The sequence below is a fragment of the Poecilia formosa genome, unplaced genomic scaffold (assembly GCF_000485575.1).
Source record: "Poecilia formosa unplaced genomic scaffold, Poecilia_formosa-5.1.2 Scaffold6, whole genome shotgun sequence".
Classification (NCBI taxonomy): Eukaryota; Metazoa; Chordata; class Actinopteri; order Cyprinodontiformes; family Poeciliidae; genus Poecilia; species Poecilia formosa.
In genome coordinates, this window is record NW_006799945.1 from 4194417 (window position 1) to 4212205 (window position 17789).

Genomic DNA, 17789 nt, shown 5'->3' on the forward strand with positions numbered 1-17789 from the left:
TACGTACTGATACATTTCTTTGCTTTTAAACTTAAGATATTAAATAATATTTGTGCTTCTCTCGGTTCCGACGAGAGCAAATGTTTTATAGTTTACAAACTTCATACCCGAGTCATCTTTTTTGGAGAGTCATTTAGATTTTCAGGCTACGGACAAAATTTAGTTATTAAGAGCAAAAGCAAAAAAAATTGCTCTTTTAATAGCAGAAGTCGCATGAACTTATCCCTGGTCTGCAGATTGAACCCCTATAAAATTATATTCAATTTAAGTCAGGTCTAGCACCAATTTACAGCAAATTTTGTAGGAGGATATTGTATAAAAAACGTAATTTGTGGTGAAAGATGAAAATATTCCCCCTAATTAGCTTTATTTATGTATAATAGTAAAAAAAAATAGATAAAAACTTTATGAATTCTGATCTGGAAGTTTCACAAAGTATAATTCCTTTGAAGGTGCATAAGAGTTGTAAATAAACCTGCAGTCTGCGTTTAGGATGAGGAGCTCTGTCATACACACTAACTAAACTAACAAAGCAAAAAAAAAAAAAAAAAAAAAACACTTAATGATTTACTCTTGAAGTGCTCTTGAGATGACGTAGTGCACATACAGCCGCGCCAAGGGCAAAAGTATAATCGGGACGCAAGAAAGCAAAAAAAAAAAAAAAAAAAAAAAGAAGTTGTTCCTGGAAACAGAGGATAAAGATCGCGGGGAAGCTGCGGAGGGATTTCTAACCGGCTCAGCTTTATTTCTCACTTGTCAAAAACTCGGCAAGAAAAACCAGAAATGAGAATAAGGTGAACAACTCGGAGGACTGAAGGGTCCGGTCAGTTTGGGGAACAGTGTCCGCTCATTGCAGGTAAGTTGATGCGTCACAATGACGCGGTGATAAATAGTCTTTTTTTTTTTTTTTTAATAAAAGTTTTGTAGATAGGTAATAGGCTACAAAGCGTACAATTTACTTGCCTGTGAGATCTTACAAATGTTCCATGACAACGTTACAATTCAGGTTCAGGACTCCATTTTCTAAATCCGTTCATAGCTGTTTTAATGATATTATGTTGATTTTCAGGCAGTCGGACTTTATTATGTGCCCTCTCTTCGAATTTGAATTTGATAAAGTTATTAATTTTAATGATATAGCTTCTTTCACAGGCATCATCACAATATACCACACAGCGTAACAGTTGAAACATGTTAAAAAAAAAAACCAAAAAAAAAAAAAAAAAAACGTAACAGTTGAAACATGTTAAAAAAAAAAACCAAAAAAAAAAACTTATTAAACCCAGCAGACAATCATGCAGATAATTCAAGAGTTATATAAAAAAAGTAATCCGTTTTTGTTTTTGTTTTTTTTTTTTTGTTTTGTTTTTTTAAACGCGTAAACACTCTCAAGACAATATAAACAAAAGGAACCTTTTTCCACAGTCAAGGTATAAAAGTCTGGAAAAAGTGATCCTGTTATATTTGGACCCTGGAGCTAAGAGCAGACTGACAAGAACTTGAGGTCTTCAGTTGGAATATGTCTTTAATAATTCTGTCATGAAGAAATGAGCTTAAGTTAAAGTCTGATGGCTTTTTAGGGAAGTGTTTCCCAACCCTGGTCCGAAAAGGCACGCTGCCCTGCATGTGTCAGATGTTTCCCTACTTCAAGCGCATATAATTTCAGGCTTTTGCTGAACTGCAATCATCTGTATCAGATGTCTTAAATCAGGGAAACATCCAAATATGCTGGACAGTGTGCATTGAAGACCAGAGTTGGGAAACATTGAGTTAGAATGAGAACAAATTCTAAAATGAAAAGGTGCCAGTGCAAAGACATCAAACTTTGTTCAAGTATATTGTTTGTTTTTTTGTTTTTGTTTTTTGAGGAAGTAAAATCAAAAACCAAATTACAACAGGACATAAATTCCAATTATGAAACTTCAAGAACACGGTGAAAACCTACAGTCACCACAAAGTGTGATTACTAATCCGGGAGCAGGTGGTTGATTATAAACAGGGTGCAACTGTGTGGGAAGGCAAGTAGCTGATGTTGAACCTGGAAGAAGGAGAAGTGGCAGATGGAACACACAGGGAAGCAAAATCACTGAAACCAGAACACAGTGCAATGCATGAGACCCAACGAACAGGTTTGATTAAAGTATTAATCCAAATTCAAACGAAATGAGACATTTAGAAACAGAAGCGTCGGGAAACCAAAACTGAATTCATAGAGTTTATGGAGTAGTTCTAAAATAAACCAGGAACTCGGATCAACGCAAAACAACCAAAACCAAAAACTGCAACTCTGAGCAGAAATTTAATATGACAGATCAATAACAGAAGAATTGAATGAGCAAAATAAGAAAATTACAGAGGGACAAATTCCAAAATGAGACAAAAAAAGTCCTGAAGATTACAACACTGAGTTGGTTTAAAACCTTAAGGATACGACGGCTCCTTTTTCAATTCAGAAGATAGTGTTTATGAGTTAGCAATTTTAATAAAATCAAAGTGATCAATCATCCAGATTTGGAAAGTGATTAAAACTAAATTGCATCATTTTCAAGACTTTTTAAGACTACGAACATTTCTTATTTTTATTTACATACTGAAAGGATTGATTGTGTATACTCAATTTTTGATTTATTTGTCCTTTTTGAGATTATTTCTTTAAACTTTTTTGTATATTTGAAGGCATTACCCTTGGACGCCCATCTTTGATACAAAATCATCTTCACAAGACACAGCTCTTGGACTAAGAGTTCTTCATGAGCGCAGATCCTTTGCAGAATCTGCCTCAACCATGAGTGGAAAAGGTTGCCAGCTCCTGGTGTCTCCCTGCAGCATCCCTCCATCGCTGAATACAATCAGAGGCCACCAGTCCCAGACCATCGGGATACCCGTGTCTTCCTCACCTCAACAAGCCGGACTTAGGTCGTCCACTGGCAGAACGGAGAAAGCAAAAGGCAGAAGCATCCATTCTTTAGCATTTGGAAACCAAAATGAGGGCCATGTTGTCCTCCCTAACCTGAGCCTCCGCAGGAAAGTGTTGACCAACGGGAAAAATTTAACGGTGCCACCCAGGAACCCAGAGCAAATACCCGCTTTTCCACTTCAGAACACAACTAAGACAACTGCCAGGAACGCAAAACTCCTAAACTCTTCTATCTACAGTGTCAAAGGTAAAAGACAAAACTTAAAGGATGAAAATGTCTTGCAAAAATGCTTGTGTGAGTAAAATCTAGGTGTTACTTTATTTTCTAAAACAGCATTTTAAAGCTTTTCACTGTCTTACAAAAGTATTCAAACTCATTAAACTTCTCACATTTTCTTACCCTGCATCTTATTGGGGTTTTGTGTGTTTTTATTTGAATAAATAAAATATTCCTGCTAACACTGGACACGTTCCATGTCTCTGCGCTGTTTCAGGGTGATGTGGAGTATTTGTTTTCCGTCACCCATATGTTTTGTTTTGTTTTTTTTACAGAGCACTAAAAGTTCAATGTTCTCCTCTAAATAGAGTAACTTCTTTTACTCAACTTAGACCTGTCTACAGCTTCATCCACCTGAGCTGAGCATCGCTACAGCTACTCTGGAATTACATTGGAACAATGATCTGCTTTAGAATAATAGCCATGTCTTTTTCAAAGCTTTTCAAAGCGTCTCTGCAGCTTCATCCCTGATCTGTGTGCTCTTTGTATTTAGGGGCATTAGAATAAAATAGACTAGATCCAATGCATGCTATTCAAAGAGCACTGAAGACCTATAATTTCCAGTGTGGTTCACAGTTATATCATAGCTCATAGCTGCACAGTTAAAATCTGCTGATGGCTAAGTGCTTTTGAGTTTGGTTTTTATCTAATTTTGTCCCCATAACTTATAAGCTCTAGTGCAGTACAACCCAGGTTATTTTTTAAAGTTCTGGATTGTCTCCAGCTGATTTTGCAGCGTCTGGATCCACTTTTGATGCTTCTGGTCCGGCAGCGGGTGTTAATCTAACAGTGACCAGCAGTCCTATAAGTGCTTTCTCAGTGCCAACATTTCCTGCGAGACTTCGGCCTCCGTCCTCTCACAGTGTGCCATTTTCTCACAACGATGCCAGGTGAGCGATATTTCAGTGTTATGCCATTTGTATGAGGCCCTCACAAGATTTGATATTATTTCTAAAGCAAACAGGAATCTTTTTCAGGTCCTTATTTTCCAGAGAATCCCTGGCGTCCACCACCCTCAGCCTGTTTGAAACCCAGTCCGTGTTTAGTGGCAAACAGGACTGGGCATATGGCTACCGTGTGCTTCCCCCCGTGGGACTACCTCAGAGCTGCGCCCAAGCCGGTGAGGGCGGTGAACAACTCAGCCTCTCCCCCGGCACGGCCATGTCGGGCACCACCGCGTCAGGAGAAACAAGCACCTCCGCCTCCCTGCCCTCGTATCTTTTTGCTGCTGAGGCTGGAAGCCCGAGGCAATCTCATGCGAAGAAGAGAGCGCTTTCCACGTCGCCGTTGTCAGACGTCATGGGGATTGACTTTAACAGCATTATACGGACCTCGCCCACGTCGCTTGTGGCTTACATCAACGGTTCTCGCAGCTCTCCGTCATCCCATCTCACCCTGTCTCCTGTTCACTCTGACGGATATGGTCATTTCTTAGGGGTGAAAGGTCGCTGCATACCCCACCACCATCCATGCAGCGTGCCGGGCCCTACCCAGGCATTAACCCAGCTGTCAGAGTGTGGCCGAATGCAGGTGCTTGACGAGGGAGGGGGCCTGGAGAACCAGATGGCTAACATGATGGTGGGGCCGCAGTGCCTTTCACATGAAGAAGGGTTCCTGGAAAAGACTTCAGAGAGTTGCAGCCAAATGTCTAACTGCATTCTACCACCGTTGCAGCCAGAGCCAGCGTCGTTGACGAGGGTCCAAGAAGCCGCCGTTCCACATGGGCCTCCTCCCCCTTACCACTCGCTTCATCACATAAACCCTCCCAGATACCACTGCAAAATGAAGGCCCAGTCTCAGAACACTGCCATGCAAGCTCCCATGTTTCCACACAGGCACGGAGTCAGCTTTTTACCACAGATTCCCATGCTGGAGGAGGAGGAAGGGGAGGCGGAGGACTGCGGCACCCACTGCTGCAGGTGGCTGGATTGCACTGCAGTTTACGACCAAAAGGAGGAGCTGGTAAGGCACATAGAGAAGCTGCACGTGGACCAGCAAAAGGCAGAGGACTTCACGTGCTATTGGGTTGGCTGTCCACGAAACTTTAAGCCATTCAATGCCAGATACAAGCTTCTTATCCATATGAGGGTCCACTCCGGAGAGAAACCCAACAAATGCTCGGTATACCTCACATATCTTTCTCTTGCATCTCATTCTGCTGAAATCACTCCTGCATTCTCCTTGTTTCTGATTGTTGTCTGAAAACACTCAATCAGCTGAAAAGGTTTTGCTCCTCTGTGAAACGACATAACTGAATGCCGACAACCCAGAAGCATGATAAATGGCGGACCTCACTAAATTCGCTTCACTATGAGCAAATTAACACTACAGTGTCCATTTGAAGGCTGCCAAAAAAAAAATCATTATTAGGGTGACTACCCTCATGTGAAATGACATTTGGGAAAGGTCTTCATTTAAAATATAGCCAGTCCGATTCTAACTTAAGCCACGGGGCAATTAGCAGAGCTCTGTGATAATTGGCATGGGAGTTAACTCAATTATATAGTTATTAAATAAGCACAAAAGAGGCCTTGCACTGCAGCTCTGGCAATACCCACTGGGCCTCTGCAAGCTATTGTGGTTGTCTGCATCCAAGGGGTTTGCCAGGACTGAGCCCGAAAAGCTTGGCTGCTGTCCTGGGAAGGTGATGCCCCTTTGGCAACAGAGATAGTTTATTTTAAAATGTTTCAGATGGGGAGATAAAACATGGCAAGCTTTTTCTTCTTCTTTTTTTTTTACATTGCACCATCGATGCATAAGGTAATTAAAAGTTTTCTACAGGAAAAAAATTGCTTCAAAAGTTGTATTAAAATACAAAAAAAAAACATAAAATGGTAAAGGCAAAGTTTACATTAAAAAATAATAATGTGAAATGTAAATACAAAATGAGTCAGTATGTTATGATCAGCTTTGCTAAGCACAACACTGAGATCCAATAATACCAAGACATGTTACTTTTAATATGGAATTTAAAGTGCAGTCTAAGTGTAAATCTTTGATAACATTGTTTAATGTCATAGCTTTGTCAGTACTACTCCTAAATGAAAATATTTTTTAAAAATGCATACAAATTTTGTCTTCAAAGTGTGGAAATTAAAAGTTTATATTTCCATGTTATGCCACAAGCTTGAAACCATACACTGGTAGCAAAAAAAAAAAAAAAAAAAATTAAACACAGAAAATATTTTCATTTCTAAAGTTTAGATGGCATGCATGCATTTAACAAATCCCTTTCAATTAAGCACAGCAATTAGTGCATTTAATTACATCCTAATTACTGTAAATAATAGAACAAGACATGAGAAACAAAAAATCATGCAGGTTTTGCATCTCTAGACAAATTTTGTCAGCATAAAAAATGTCTCTTTGTGTCATAAAGGTTGTTTAGCACACACAACGGTGGAACCAGTTTATTTCTTAGACACATATATGCCTAGAATGTGTTGTCTTTTCCTCACTCCTACTTCTGACTTGGATGAGTAATTAACAAGTCATCAGCTAAACACGGTTTAGTACATTGATGCTTTTAACAAGTTAAATATTAACATCATGCATACCTGCAGTCGACCTTCTGCTCCAAAATACTCACTTATTAGTTGAAACTGGCTCTGTTGCCATGGCGGCTGCCGTTGTTGGATGGCTCCCTTTAATCATTCGGTGATGAAACATTTATGGCAGCAGCTTATTGCCAAAAGGAGAATTAGAACCTGTAGTTGTTTCTCCAGAAAACACCTAAGCAGGAAAAGAAAAGCTTTTACGCAGGCTACACACAGTCATTTGCTTTTTTTTAAACATTTTGAAGCAGTTTGCATGTCTTAGACATTTTTTCCTTATGAGTAAAATTTATTTTTAAGAAGATAAAATATTTTAAAAAGTAGAAATATGTATTTTTCTTTAAGTAAATAGATGACAGCTACATAAGCTGTAGTATGGTATATGAGGCACATTGTGCCACCATCACAACATTGAAGTAGCTCTTGTTTCACAGCGGACATATGGGGCAGGCTAAGACTTGTACTGTTATCCCACAATCTGGTCAACAATTATTAAACAGTTTCTTTTTAAAAATACAACCGTTACTCACCAGTTTGTTTTAGGTAACCTAAGCAACAATAGTTTTACAGGTATGCTCATCACTGTGAGGGTAAATGTGAATTTTAGACAACTTGTAAATATGTAAATATATATATATATATATATAAAGTACTAGTACTACTGTACCAGTACAGTACTTTGGTACTGTACTAGTACAGTACTGTACAGTGGTACTGGTACCAAAGTATCTTCACTTATAATATAAGTGAAGATATTATTTTCACTTATGGAAATAATATCTTGTTGTAAGTGTGATGACTTAAAACAACCCTCTGTATCTTACTGAAAACTTTAATGTGAGTTAGTTTTGTCTTATTTCAAGTGTACCAAGATATTTGCACTAGAAACTAGACTAAAAATACTTTGTAAGACTTTGTGCTTCCACAGAGTGTGAGCTAATACCTCACAGAAAGCTTCCCATGATTAATTTGCCCCTGACATTGTTTGTTGTATTTCAATTTACATTTAATCTTTCCTTTTTTTTTTCATTTTATTCTCCACCCAGCGAGGTTTTAAATGTGCTCTGTAAATAAATTGACACTGACAAGCTCGGAGAAACAGCAGATCCAAGAATACCGTCTATGCGATCATTGATGTCGCCTCGGAAACGGCGGTTTGATGACAAGCCCCTTGATGCGTTTTTGTTCAGTAACTGTTAGCATCTTTTCTGTTGCACCCTGCCTGTGGGTCAGTGTTTCAGATGATGAAATCCCCAGAGGCCTTCCAATTTTATCTTGAGAAATTGTAAAAGATATTTGAAGTTTCTAGTATTACACATACTACACATACCTAGAAAGTATGTGTAGTTAAAAGGGTTTCACAAACAGAAAGATTAAAAAAAAGGCACAAAAAATTTAGCCTAACAGGGTGTAGAATAGCCAAGTGACCTCAGAGCTGAACCGGGCACCAGACAGAGTCTGCTGGCACAGATTGCAGCTGTCATTGTTCAGCTGGGGCGTGAGTACCTGCCAGGATCTGTCAGAAGTTGGCTGTGAGACTGAGGAGCCACACTGCTTTCTTTTCAATCCTAAACATCCCTTGTGGCACAGCAAAAAGCCCTCCTCAGGAGAGCTTTGTGACTCAGAGAAGCGGAGAGGGAGTAACACAGCTATCTACCTCTAGACTTGGCTGGATTGCTGCCAGGGTTTTAGTTTTAAGTTAGTTCAGTCTATTTTTGGTGTTGAGAGGCTATTTATCTTTGTTTGCATTGGTTCAGGCAGGTGTCTTTTTCCTATTGTTGTATTGCCCTAATTCAGCCATTAGTGCAAGGCCTTCATAGTGCTATTAGAAATAGACATGAACTAAGATTTCTCTCCTAAATAAGAGATGTGTGAAACGTTTTACATATTTTCTCTCTTTTCTGTTTCATGTTTCCAAATTAATTTCCACTTCCACCAAATGTTTGGAATTCTCCCTGAACCTTTTTTTTTACAAACCTTATGATTGGACCATGTAAATACCTTTCCTGGAATTGAGGCGAAAATCAGTTTTTTGCAATTGATTGCAAAAGCAAGATTGGCTTGTTTGATTTTTTATTTTTTTTTTCCCCAGTCAAAAATCACTGTTATGTTAAGAAAGAACGGCAAGAATTTCTCATTCTGTGAGGGGAAAAAAAAGTTTATTTATTTCTGGCAGTTATGACCAAGAGATAGAAGAATGTGTGGAATCCAGTCCTGGAGAAAGAATAACAATATCAGACATGCTCCTTGACCATGAAGCTTCATTAGGACAAAAAAAAGAAAAAAGATTCCCATCACAAACCACCCCTTCCAGCCCCCCAGGAAGAGGGCAGCATGACTCTGGACTTAGGGGAAAAGGCTCTGAATGATTTGCATGTTTCAGGGATGAAGTCATTGGTCACATGATGAGGTAACCACTTATGTTGACTGGAATTAGACTTGGTATTAATATTTTCCTCAAACGCCAGACACTATCTGCCCACATAAGACCTTCTGTATGGTGCTGTCATTCATTAAAGTACTTTTCAGTCTTACAGAAAACATTAATACTTATTAGCTTACTAACTAAACATTGCTGTTTATTTATTCATAATCCGTAGCTGCCAAATGCTGTCAAGGTGATGTAAGATGTATGGTTGATAAAATGCAGCTGTGGTTATGCATGTTTAAACACTGACCCCTGCTGGTCACACTGCAAACGTGAAAACTTTGGGTCAGATTTGACTTTGGTAAAATCTAAACTCTGAAATAAGTTCTTTGTAAGCAAATTTGCCACTGAAGAATATTGAAACATTGAGCTGAAACCTATCACTGTAAAAACAAGCAGTAAAAGCCTTAAATTATCACTGCTTCCAAACTGATTTAGATTTATATTATTTGCTGTGTTAGCCGCTACAAAAACTTATCATTACTTCTAGTCAGAAAAAAATTAATTAATTAAATCTGATCCTGTCAGAAGGGATTAAAAATGTGGGGCTTAGCTGTACATGTGTGGCAACAATGCTGCAGATGCCTCCTAACACTGCTGTGCCTTGCTAAGTATTGTGTTATCTAACCTCTGTGGCTTTCACATAACACCTGCATTTATAATGAGATTAACTGATCTAAATTGTATTTGGGGGTATCAGTTCAAAAGGGGTTGATCTTGTATCTCTTCACATCTCATTTATGGACGATTTGTGTTGGTCTTTCATAGATTTTGGAAGCATTTTTTAGTCCAAAAAGTCATTTTGTCCTTGTACAAAGCAAGGTACAACATGTCTAGAGGTACCAAAGCTTCTTAACCATGGATTTATTTTCACAAGTGTACTGTAAAAACGCAGTTTCATTGTGAAATCATAATAAAAGTAATTATTTTTTAAATTTAAACATGGAGAAAACATTTACATTTTTACAAGGAATAAAGGAAAACAAGGCCAAATTAGTGTTTTCCATATTCATAAAACCTGGGGAAAAAAAACGTAAAAATGAAAGTGCAAACTGAAATTATGATTAATTATTCAGAACAGCAACATGGAAAGACAACAAAATCAAATCCCATAGCCTATTAGCGTAGACGTTTTTCCATCAAGTGAACAACGTCTATGCTGATTTTCATAAAAAAAAAACAAAAAAAACAGAGCAACCCAATCCAGAGCCTCAGGTTGCATGTCCATGTTCACTCACGTGAACTTCTAACAAAATATGTTGGTTGTGGTTCTAATCTGATGCAACAAAGGGTGTTAGCATGTGTGAATACTTGTGCAAGGAACCATAAGTGACTTTTTTCCGAAAACTTTGCATTTTACAATTTAGGCCTCATTTTTTTAACAACACCTGTCATTTTAATGAGACTTGTTTCAAATCTTTGCTTTTTACAAGCTGCCGGTCTATAAGCAGGACTAATTTTAACCACATTTTATGTTCACACTGTCACAGTTTGAAGGCTGCAGCAAGGCTTTTTCTCGACTTGAAAACCTGAAGATTCACCTGCGCAGCCACACAGGGGAGAAACCCTATCTGTGTCAGCACCCAGGGTGCCACAAGGCTTTCAGCAACTCGAGCGACAGAGCTAAACACCAGCGAACACACCTGGACACAGTCAGTGGTGCCTCATCACAATCACACGGTATAATTAGAGATGTTGTTTTGATTCTTTGGATCAGTGAGCGTTCACCGTCTGGGTTTATGTGTCTGTGGTTGTGCAGAAGCCATATGCCTGCCAGGTGCCTGGCTGTGCAAAACGCTACACTGACCCCAGTTCATTGAGGAAACACATGAAGTCTCATTCTACCAAAGAGCGGCAGTTACGGAAGAAGGTGAGTACCCCAATGCTAATATAGCAGAATAAAGCAGATGTTTTTTTTGTTTTTTTTTTCCTGACGGATCACATAAGCAGTAGAAGGACAGGGAATTCAAACGCTGTGATCACTGAATGAAAATCCTTGGGCTGTTTTTGTAGAGGATCTCAGGAATTTGCTGTCTGAAGCTAAGCTGAAGAAACGAGTTTCACTTCGGTAGCATGACAGCCGTGAACATGAAATAAACCTCTCTTACCTACAGAACGTGACACATTTCATTTCATTGTGCTTTCCTTCGTCCTAATTAGCTCTGTGACAGGCTTTTCATCCCACTCACTTATCTCTGTAACTTAACTGTACACAGATGATCATTATCTTTAATTAAAGGTGTGCATGCGGTTAGATGGAAATGACTTGCAGCCAAGTTTGTCAATTTATGCACACTTAGGTTAACAGAGGCAGAAAAGGGTCTCACAAAATTACTGAGTAATGTTGTTTGTCTTAGTGTTTTCCCACTGAGAGCCACTCCATTAAGAGTTGCACTTTACAGTAGTGCAATTTTGCTATTAGGATTTTTGCATGTTGGTGAGGAAAGGTTTTTAATTTTGAGGTGTGTGTCATCGAAGATGCTAACAAAAATCACGAGGATTTGCGGAGATACATTTTTCTGTTTGTTTAAATGTAAGTTAGCTAATTTCAAAGATGTTTCTAAATAAAATCTGTGATATTAAATTTTTTTATTGTCTTCTGCACAAATAAATTTAGTGTTTGCTGAAAGCATAGAGTAAAAAATACATGTATTGACTTTCATACATAGAGATTCAAGAAATGGTCAAAGAAAATTCCAACATGTTCTATGGAAATTTGCATGTTTATCACAAAAGTGTGAATCTTTGTGGATGCTTTTTAGATTGTCCTAACCTTATGCTTCTGGATTCTTGCTAGATCTGATGAACACATTTTTCATTCATTAGTAATTAAATAATATAAAAATGAATATGCAATAAATGGGTTTTCGGAGTAAAACATCTTCTGGTAGACAATAGAAAACTTTGTGTAGCAAGTAACATTCAAGAACTTTTTAGGTGTCTTCAAGTCTGTGATGCTTAATAAAGAGATGTGATTACCTTAGCTACTACATTTCAGCAGGTGGAATGATTTTGCCAATGCAGACAGCTGACTGGCAGATAATCTTACAGGAGGGGGCGTGAACCCTTTTAATGACTGTTATCAGCGGTATTATTTACAGAAGTCGTGGAAAATTGTAAATGATATACGTAACGTTAGAACACAAATGGAACGATAGTGATGTAGTGAACTTTCTGTCAGTGTCTCTGCTGTCCATATTTGTTTATGTTCAGCCTTTTGTGTCGTTTCTGTAGATGAAATCTTCCACCGATGCAGCCCAAGACACACTGGCCGACTGTCTGACCATTCACCCTCTACATCCCGACATTTCCCCGCCGGCAAGGCTAGACAACAGCTTGAACCCAGCTCTTGGTGCGTCTCATGAGACATACTCCTGTACGTCAAAGTTCTGCATGTTCGCATAAATGCATTTAATATGAGAAATATAAAAAAAATTACAGTCCTGGGGTGTCTGTAATTTCTGTTCCTCAGGTGCAACACAAGGACAGGATTCTTATCACAGTCCCCAATTGACTCAGATGTTCTCCATGCCAGATGACTATAGGTAATTAACAATTATAGTTATTTTTATCATTGTTATATTCATTACATTTCAGTCATTTCTGAAAGTACTGGTAAGTCTCTCAGTTAAACCTTAAATCTGTCAGAAACGCATTTCAAAGCTAATTCTTGCTTTTATGATGAGAAGTTAGCAAAATAGCTTGCTACGTTTTCACCAAGAGGGAGTAAACCACTCAAACAATGGTTGCCATGGTGTCAAGACTCCAAACACTTGATTAAAATAATCAGTTTTTGCAAACATCCATTTGTTCTTGCATTAAAAGAAAAAAAAAAAAGGATTTCCTTATTTTTTCATTTCATTTCACCTTGATGCACGTTCATCGTATCGAGAAACAAGGTCTCGTGTTCGAGTCCATCTTGTTTTAAATAGACATGCAAAACATGTATGCGTTTCAACAAACTACAATCCACACAATACACACATTTAATTAATTAAGAGTCTAACTGAGAGTAAAAGACAGTTGCAACAAAACATCAAGAACAGGAGCCGCCACCCAACAATTAAATTACTGTTTGTGCCTTTGCTTTTTTGCGAGTATGTGCAGTGGATGCTACAAGAAAAAGCTTTTCACATTTAATGGCCACAAACATTATTCACTTTTCAACCTGGGTAAAATGCCTCTTCAGTCACTCTTCTCTTCAAAGAACCTAATGAAGGATTTTTTTTTTTTTTTTTTTTTTTGTCCTCATGAGAAGCCAGATGCTTACGGCTCCTCAATGGTTCGGATTGTTCTCAGGACAGCAGTGGGCCAAAGCTTTCCCTGCGGGACATCCGACCAGACAATCAGCTTGTGAGAGCAGACCTCGCCTTGCCTCATTGGTCTCAACCGCTCGCATCAATGGATGCTATAGCCACCACCAAGAGCTGCCGGGGAATTCCATGAGTGAATCATAAAATCTAGAAAATGCCATCTATGCTCCAACGAGCGAAGGCTGTAATTACTCTTTTAGTTGTTAAATCAGTTGAAAAATCGTTGTTGGATTTTTTTTATTTGTTTTCTTTTTTTTCATCTGATAGTGTTTGTTTCTCAGTCGGTGTTTTGTCTAAAACTTTACCTTAAAATTCATCTAATTTGCATGTAGCCTTGAAAAATTAATACCAGCTACTGTGTCATTTTAAGCAATACTGATTTATCTTAAAGTAATGCCTGATTTTTCATTAGTGCTTAACAAATATGTACATTTTAATTTTCCAGGATAACCTTTCTGCTAAAAGTAAAGTGAAGAAATGGAGTAAGAGTTTGTATCAGATAAAGTGCATTCCGACACTAAAAAGCAGAGAGGGTTTTCTTTTTAGATACATTTTCTCTTGAACACTGTGTAGGGAAAATCTTGCAGCAGTCACGTTTTGTGCCACCGGTTTATCAAACGCACTAAAACAAATTCTCAAAGCTGTTTGCAAGCATTAGATGTGTGCTGACTGGAGTTCGCTCCTCCTTGCAAATCTGAAAATACACCCAAAGACAGACGTGCTTATCTACCAAAGTTTAGAAAATACATCTTAAATTTGAATAACCTATCAAGTAGAAACAATTAATAGAAATATAATTTTTTTTATAACACAGTATGTATGAAATTACTCAAAATTCATGTGTTGCAGGATATGATTTACTTTTTCTTTTCTTTTTTTATCTTTCAGCCTAGCTAATCAAAGTATCAGATTTTGGGGTCTCTTTGTTGTGCTTTGGTGGCAGCTTAAATGAACTAATGACGGATTTATTTCACAGAAAATATGAAATGATTATATATGATCTTAACACACAATATTAATTATAATTTTGGATTGTAATAGATTATTTTCTATTTGTGGAATTAATTGATTGACAGATTATTGTATTTATTTTTCATGCATTTCTTTTATGTCATATCCTGAATATTGAATGATGTTTTTTCACAAAAATGTGGCATTTTTGGCCCTTTACATACCTTGCTGAATGTTAATATTAGCTTTAAGAGCTGTACTGTTTCTCCAGAAGTTGATACAGTTTTACCATATATAAAACCATGATCATTTAAATCCAAATTTCTACATATAATATTGTATTTGATAATATTTCCTTATAATAATGACCAACTGGAGAGGTTTGAAATATATTCAAAGTTGTGTGTGTGTGTGAGAAATGTTTATTCTCAATGAGAATTAGTATTTACTAAAGCTTGAAATACTTCAGGTTTGTTGATGAGCTGATCTCCAGGGACTCCTCCGGGCCTTCCTCCTCCACCTGCCACCCTCTTCCTCCCAGCGGACCGATGCTGCTGAACAACTGTGATCTGAAGCAACTTGGCCAGCCTCCTGATGTGGTGGATCAGAGCCCAGGTACTCCTAGTCTAAAGATTAAAAAAAAAAAATCAATACACACACTCAAAATATCTAAAGAGCCTGTTTAAAGTGTCCTGCAAAAGTATTCACATCTCCTTTTGTCCCATTTTGTCACAATAATGTCGAAAAAATTAGCATTATTTGTGTTCACTTCCACTTACTTTGACGCCACTAAATAAATAATTGAGTACAACCAGTTGCCTGCTGAAGTGACCCTTATTTATCCACATGTGTATAATTTCATAAATACAGTTTACCTATGAAGCCCTCTGTAGTTTGCTCAGAGAACATTTGTAAACGTATAGCACATTGAAGATCACATAACACAGACTGTACAAACTTACAGACTCATATAGCAGACTTACAAAGGCATGACCATCCATTTCAAACAGACAGGTCAAGCAAAGTGGAGATTAATCTTAGGAGAGGCCAGTGGTATCTCTTGAGGAGCTGCAGTGTTTCACAGTTCAGATGATAGGACATCTTGACGTTGCATTATAAACCACGGACTGTACATAACTGGCCTTTATGGAAAAGTGGCAGGAACAAAGTCCTGTTATGACTTGTATGTGAAAGAAGGTGCTTTGGTTATACAAAAAATAGCTTTCTGGCCTTCATACAAATGACTTTGTAAATGAACAATGCGCATCACCCTTAAAACACTGTCCCCACAGTGAAACATGGTAATGTCAGCATCTTACTCTGGGAACAAAAAGCAAAACTTTCCGACTCCGAACCTTTGGGGTTATGTCTGCAATTGCATTAAAACTGTGCCAACTAGATACAGTAGAAATATGGTACAGTTCAGATATTTTTCTGAGAAAAAAATGTGAAAACTGTGGATCATTTTCCTCCGGCTTAATTGTTATTCTCTATTTGGTGATGGTCTATCACATGAAATTCAAACTATGTGCATAGAAGTTTGCGGATGTGACTTTGAATACTTGTAAGGCACTGTACAAAGGTTTGCATAATTTGTCAATCACTTTTCAGCTGTGCTGTGTCTTTATGATAAGCATTAGCAGCTGATATCGTTTCTTTTCAGTCATAATCAAGTACCTTTCAAATGCATGTCACCTTTAAATAAAACATGTTCCTGCTCAGACTCGGCAGCCACAGAGATCCTGACGAGGTTCTCTGAGATCAAATGTTTGATGTTTAAAAGCAGCGTGAATAAAAAAGGTGGAATTTTCTCCTTCACCCTGAAGAAAAATTCCTCCAGTTCCCGTATTTATGGTAATGCTTATAGAAGCAGGCTTTGCTGCGGTAGTCAATTATCACCATGGCTGGACTTCCTCACAAATAGCCTTTTGAAATGCTTAAAGTGCATTGTAGAAAGCAGTCAAGGACAAGTACTTTATTGCTTTTTGACGTTCTTCTTTCTCACACTGCATACGTAGATCGCTGTGTTTCTGCTTGCAATCTGTTGCAGGTTTTGACGTCCATGTTCAAATTCAAGACGCCTCTGCTGCTCAAGAGTTGCATGGCGGGGATTACTTCTGCATGGTGGACCACAGCTCAAGCAAGGTCTCCAGCATCTATACAGAGGCGTGATGCTACTACTAATACTACTCAGTCGTCGTGGGTTTGCACTGTTTCGTATTCTTTTATATTTAAATCAAATGATTCACAATAAGAACTTATGGGAGAATGTACATGAGCCTTCAGAAATTTCGTGTTTTCTTAATCCTTTCCTACACAGTTTGGATATAACATAAGGTACTTCAATACTTTCAGGTGGCATTTTGCACAATGTCAATACTGAATCAAAGCAAAGTATGCAAGAGATGATTTATTACAGTTTTTTCTTAGAAACGTGTCTTGGTAACTATAGTAACAAGACAACCTTTATTATTTGACAGCAGTGTCATACATATTACTTGTTGCTTGAATAGAGTAGTGTTCAACGAGCGCTCCTGTGTTTAGACAATGAGGGAAATTACTGTTTGGGATCACACCAGTGACTTTTAATGCTTTATTACTGCAAATTATTTAAACTTGACAACATGCTTGGCCTTCAATGAAAGCATTATGTAATGCTTCACATTTTTGGACCTCTTCTCTTCCATTTTATGCCCGTATGGTGAGAGAAGGTACATTGTTATAATAATTAATTGTAATGATAGTCTCTTATTTCCAGTTTGTATTTTAACAAATGATCAAAATTCATATTATTTCCTTGTAAGTTCCACAGGATCGGATAAGAGAAGTAAGTAATTTGTACTCATATGTTGTTTTTTTTAATAAACTCTGCATGGAGATTTTAACCTAATTACTCGTGACTCATTTCTTTTTTTTAACTGATGGACATTTTTATATTGTTTTATTCAGTGAGGAGGGGATGGTCAGAAGAAGTATCTTGAGTGCAATAGCTTGGAGATTTAACACACCCGGACCTGAAAGAGGGATTTAAAACCTGCTCCAGCAAGCCTGATCTGGCTGTAAAACACCACCATGAAAGACAGCTTGTGAAATAAACTGTAATTGAAAACACTAAAATAGCGCCAGCACTCATATAGATTCTAAAATATCTGCTGTGACTTGTTGTTTACTCTGCTGCATACGCCCACTTCTCCAAATAGGGGTTTCTATTCTTTATATGATGGTCATAGGTCACATCTTTGTTGTTGTTGTATGAATTAGCTTTTAGCTGCAATGCCTTAATGCCGCTGTCAAAAAACTTTGCTCTGACGACATAGTCTGTCACGCCTCTCACTCTGTAAGTCTGTAG

At 37.9% G+C, this 17789-nt stretch overlaps 1 protein-coding gene across 4 annotated transcripts; it reads left to right on the top strand.

Moving 5' to 3' along the window:
* The first annotated feature begins 432 nt into the window (after nt 1-432).
* glis3 (GLIS family zinc finger 3) lies at nt 433-17330 on the top strand. Of its 4 annotated transcripts, none has more exons than XM_016680007.1 (10): nt 443-856; nt 2677-3164; nt 3919-4084; nt 4172-5315; nt 10667-10828; nt 10936-11046; nt 12411-12528; nt 12649-12721; nt 14910-15055; nt 16491-17330. In XM_016680007.1, exons 2-10 carry the CDS (start codon nt 2786-2788, stop codon nt 16610-16612), a joined length of 2421 nt encoding a protein of 806 aa, XP_016535493.1. In that variant the 5' UTR covers nt 443-856; nt 2677-2785; the 3' UTR covers nt 16613-17330. The 4 variants fall into 4 exon arrangements, with proteins under 4 accessions (XP_016535501.1, XP_016535499.1, XP_016535493.1 ...); XM_016680003.1 differs by having other exon boundaries at nt 444-856; nt 12411-12552; XM_016680015.1 differs by lacking the exons at nt 14910-15055; nt 16491-17330 and adding an exon at nt 13435-13722 and having other exon boundaries at nt 433-856.
* The last annotated feature ends 459 nt before the right edge of the window (nt 17331-17789 follow it).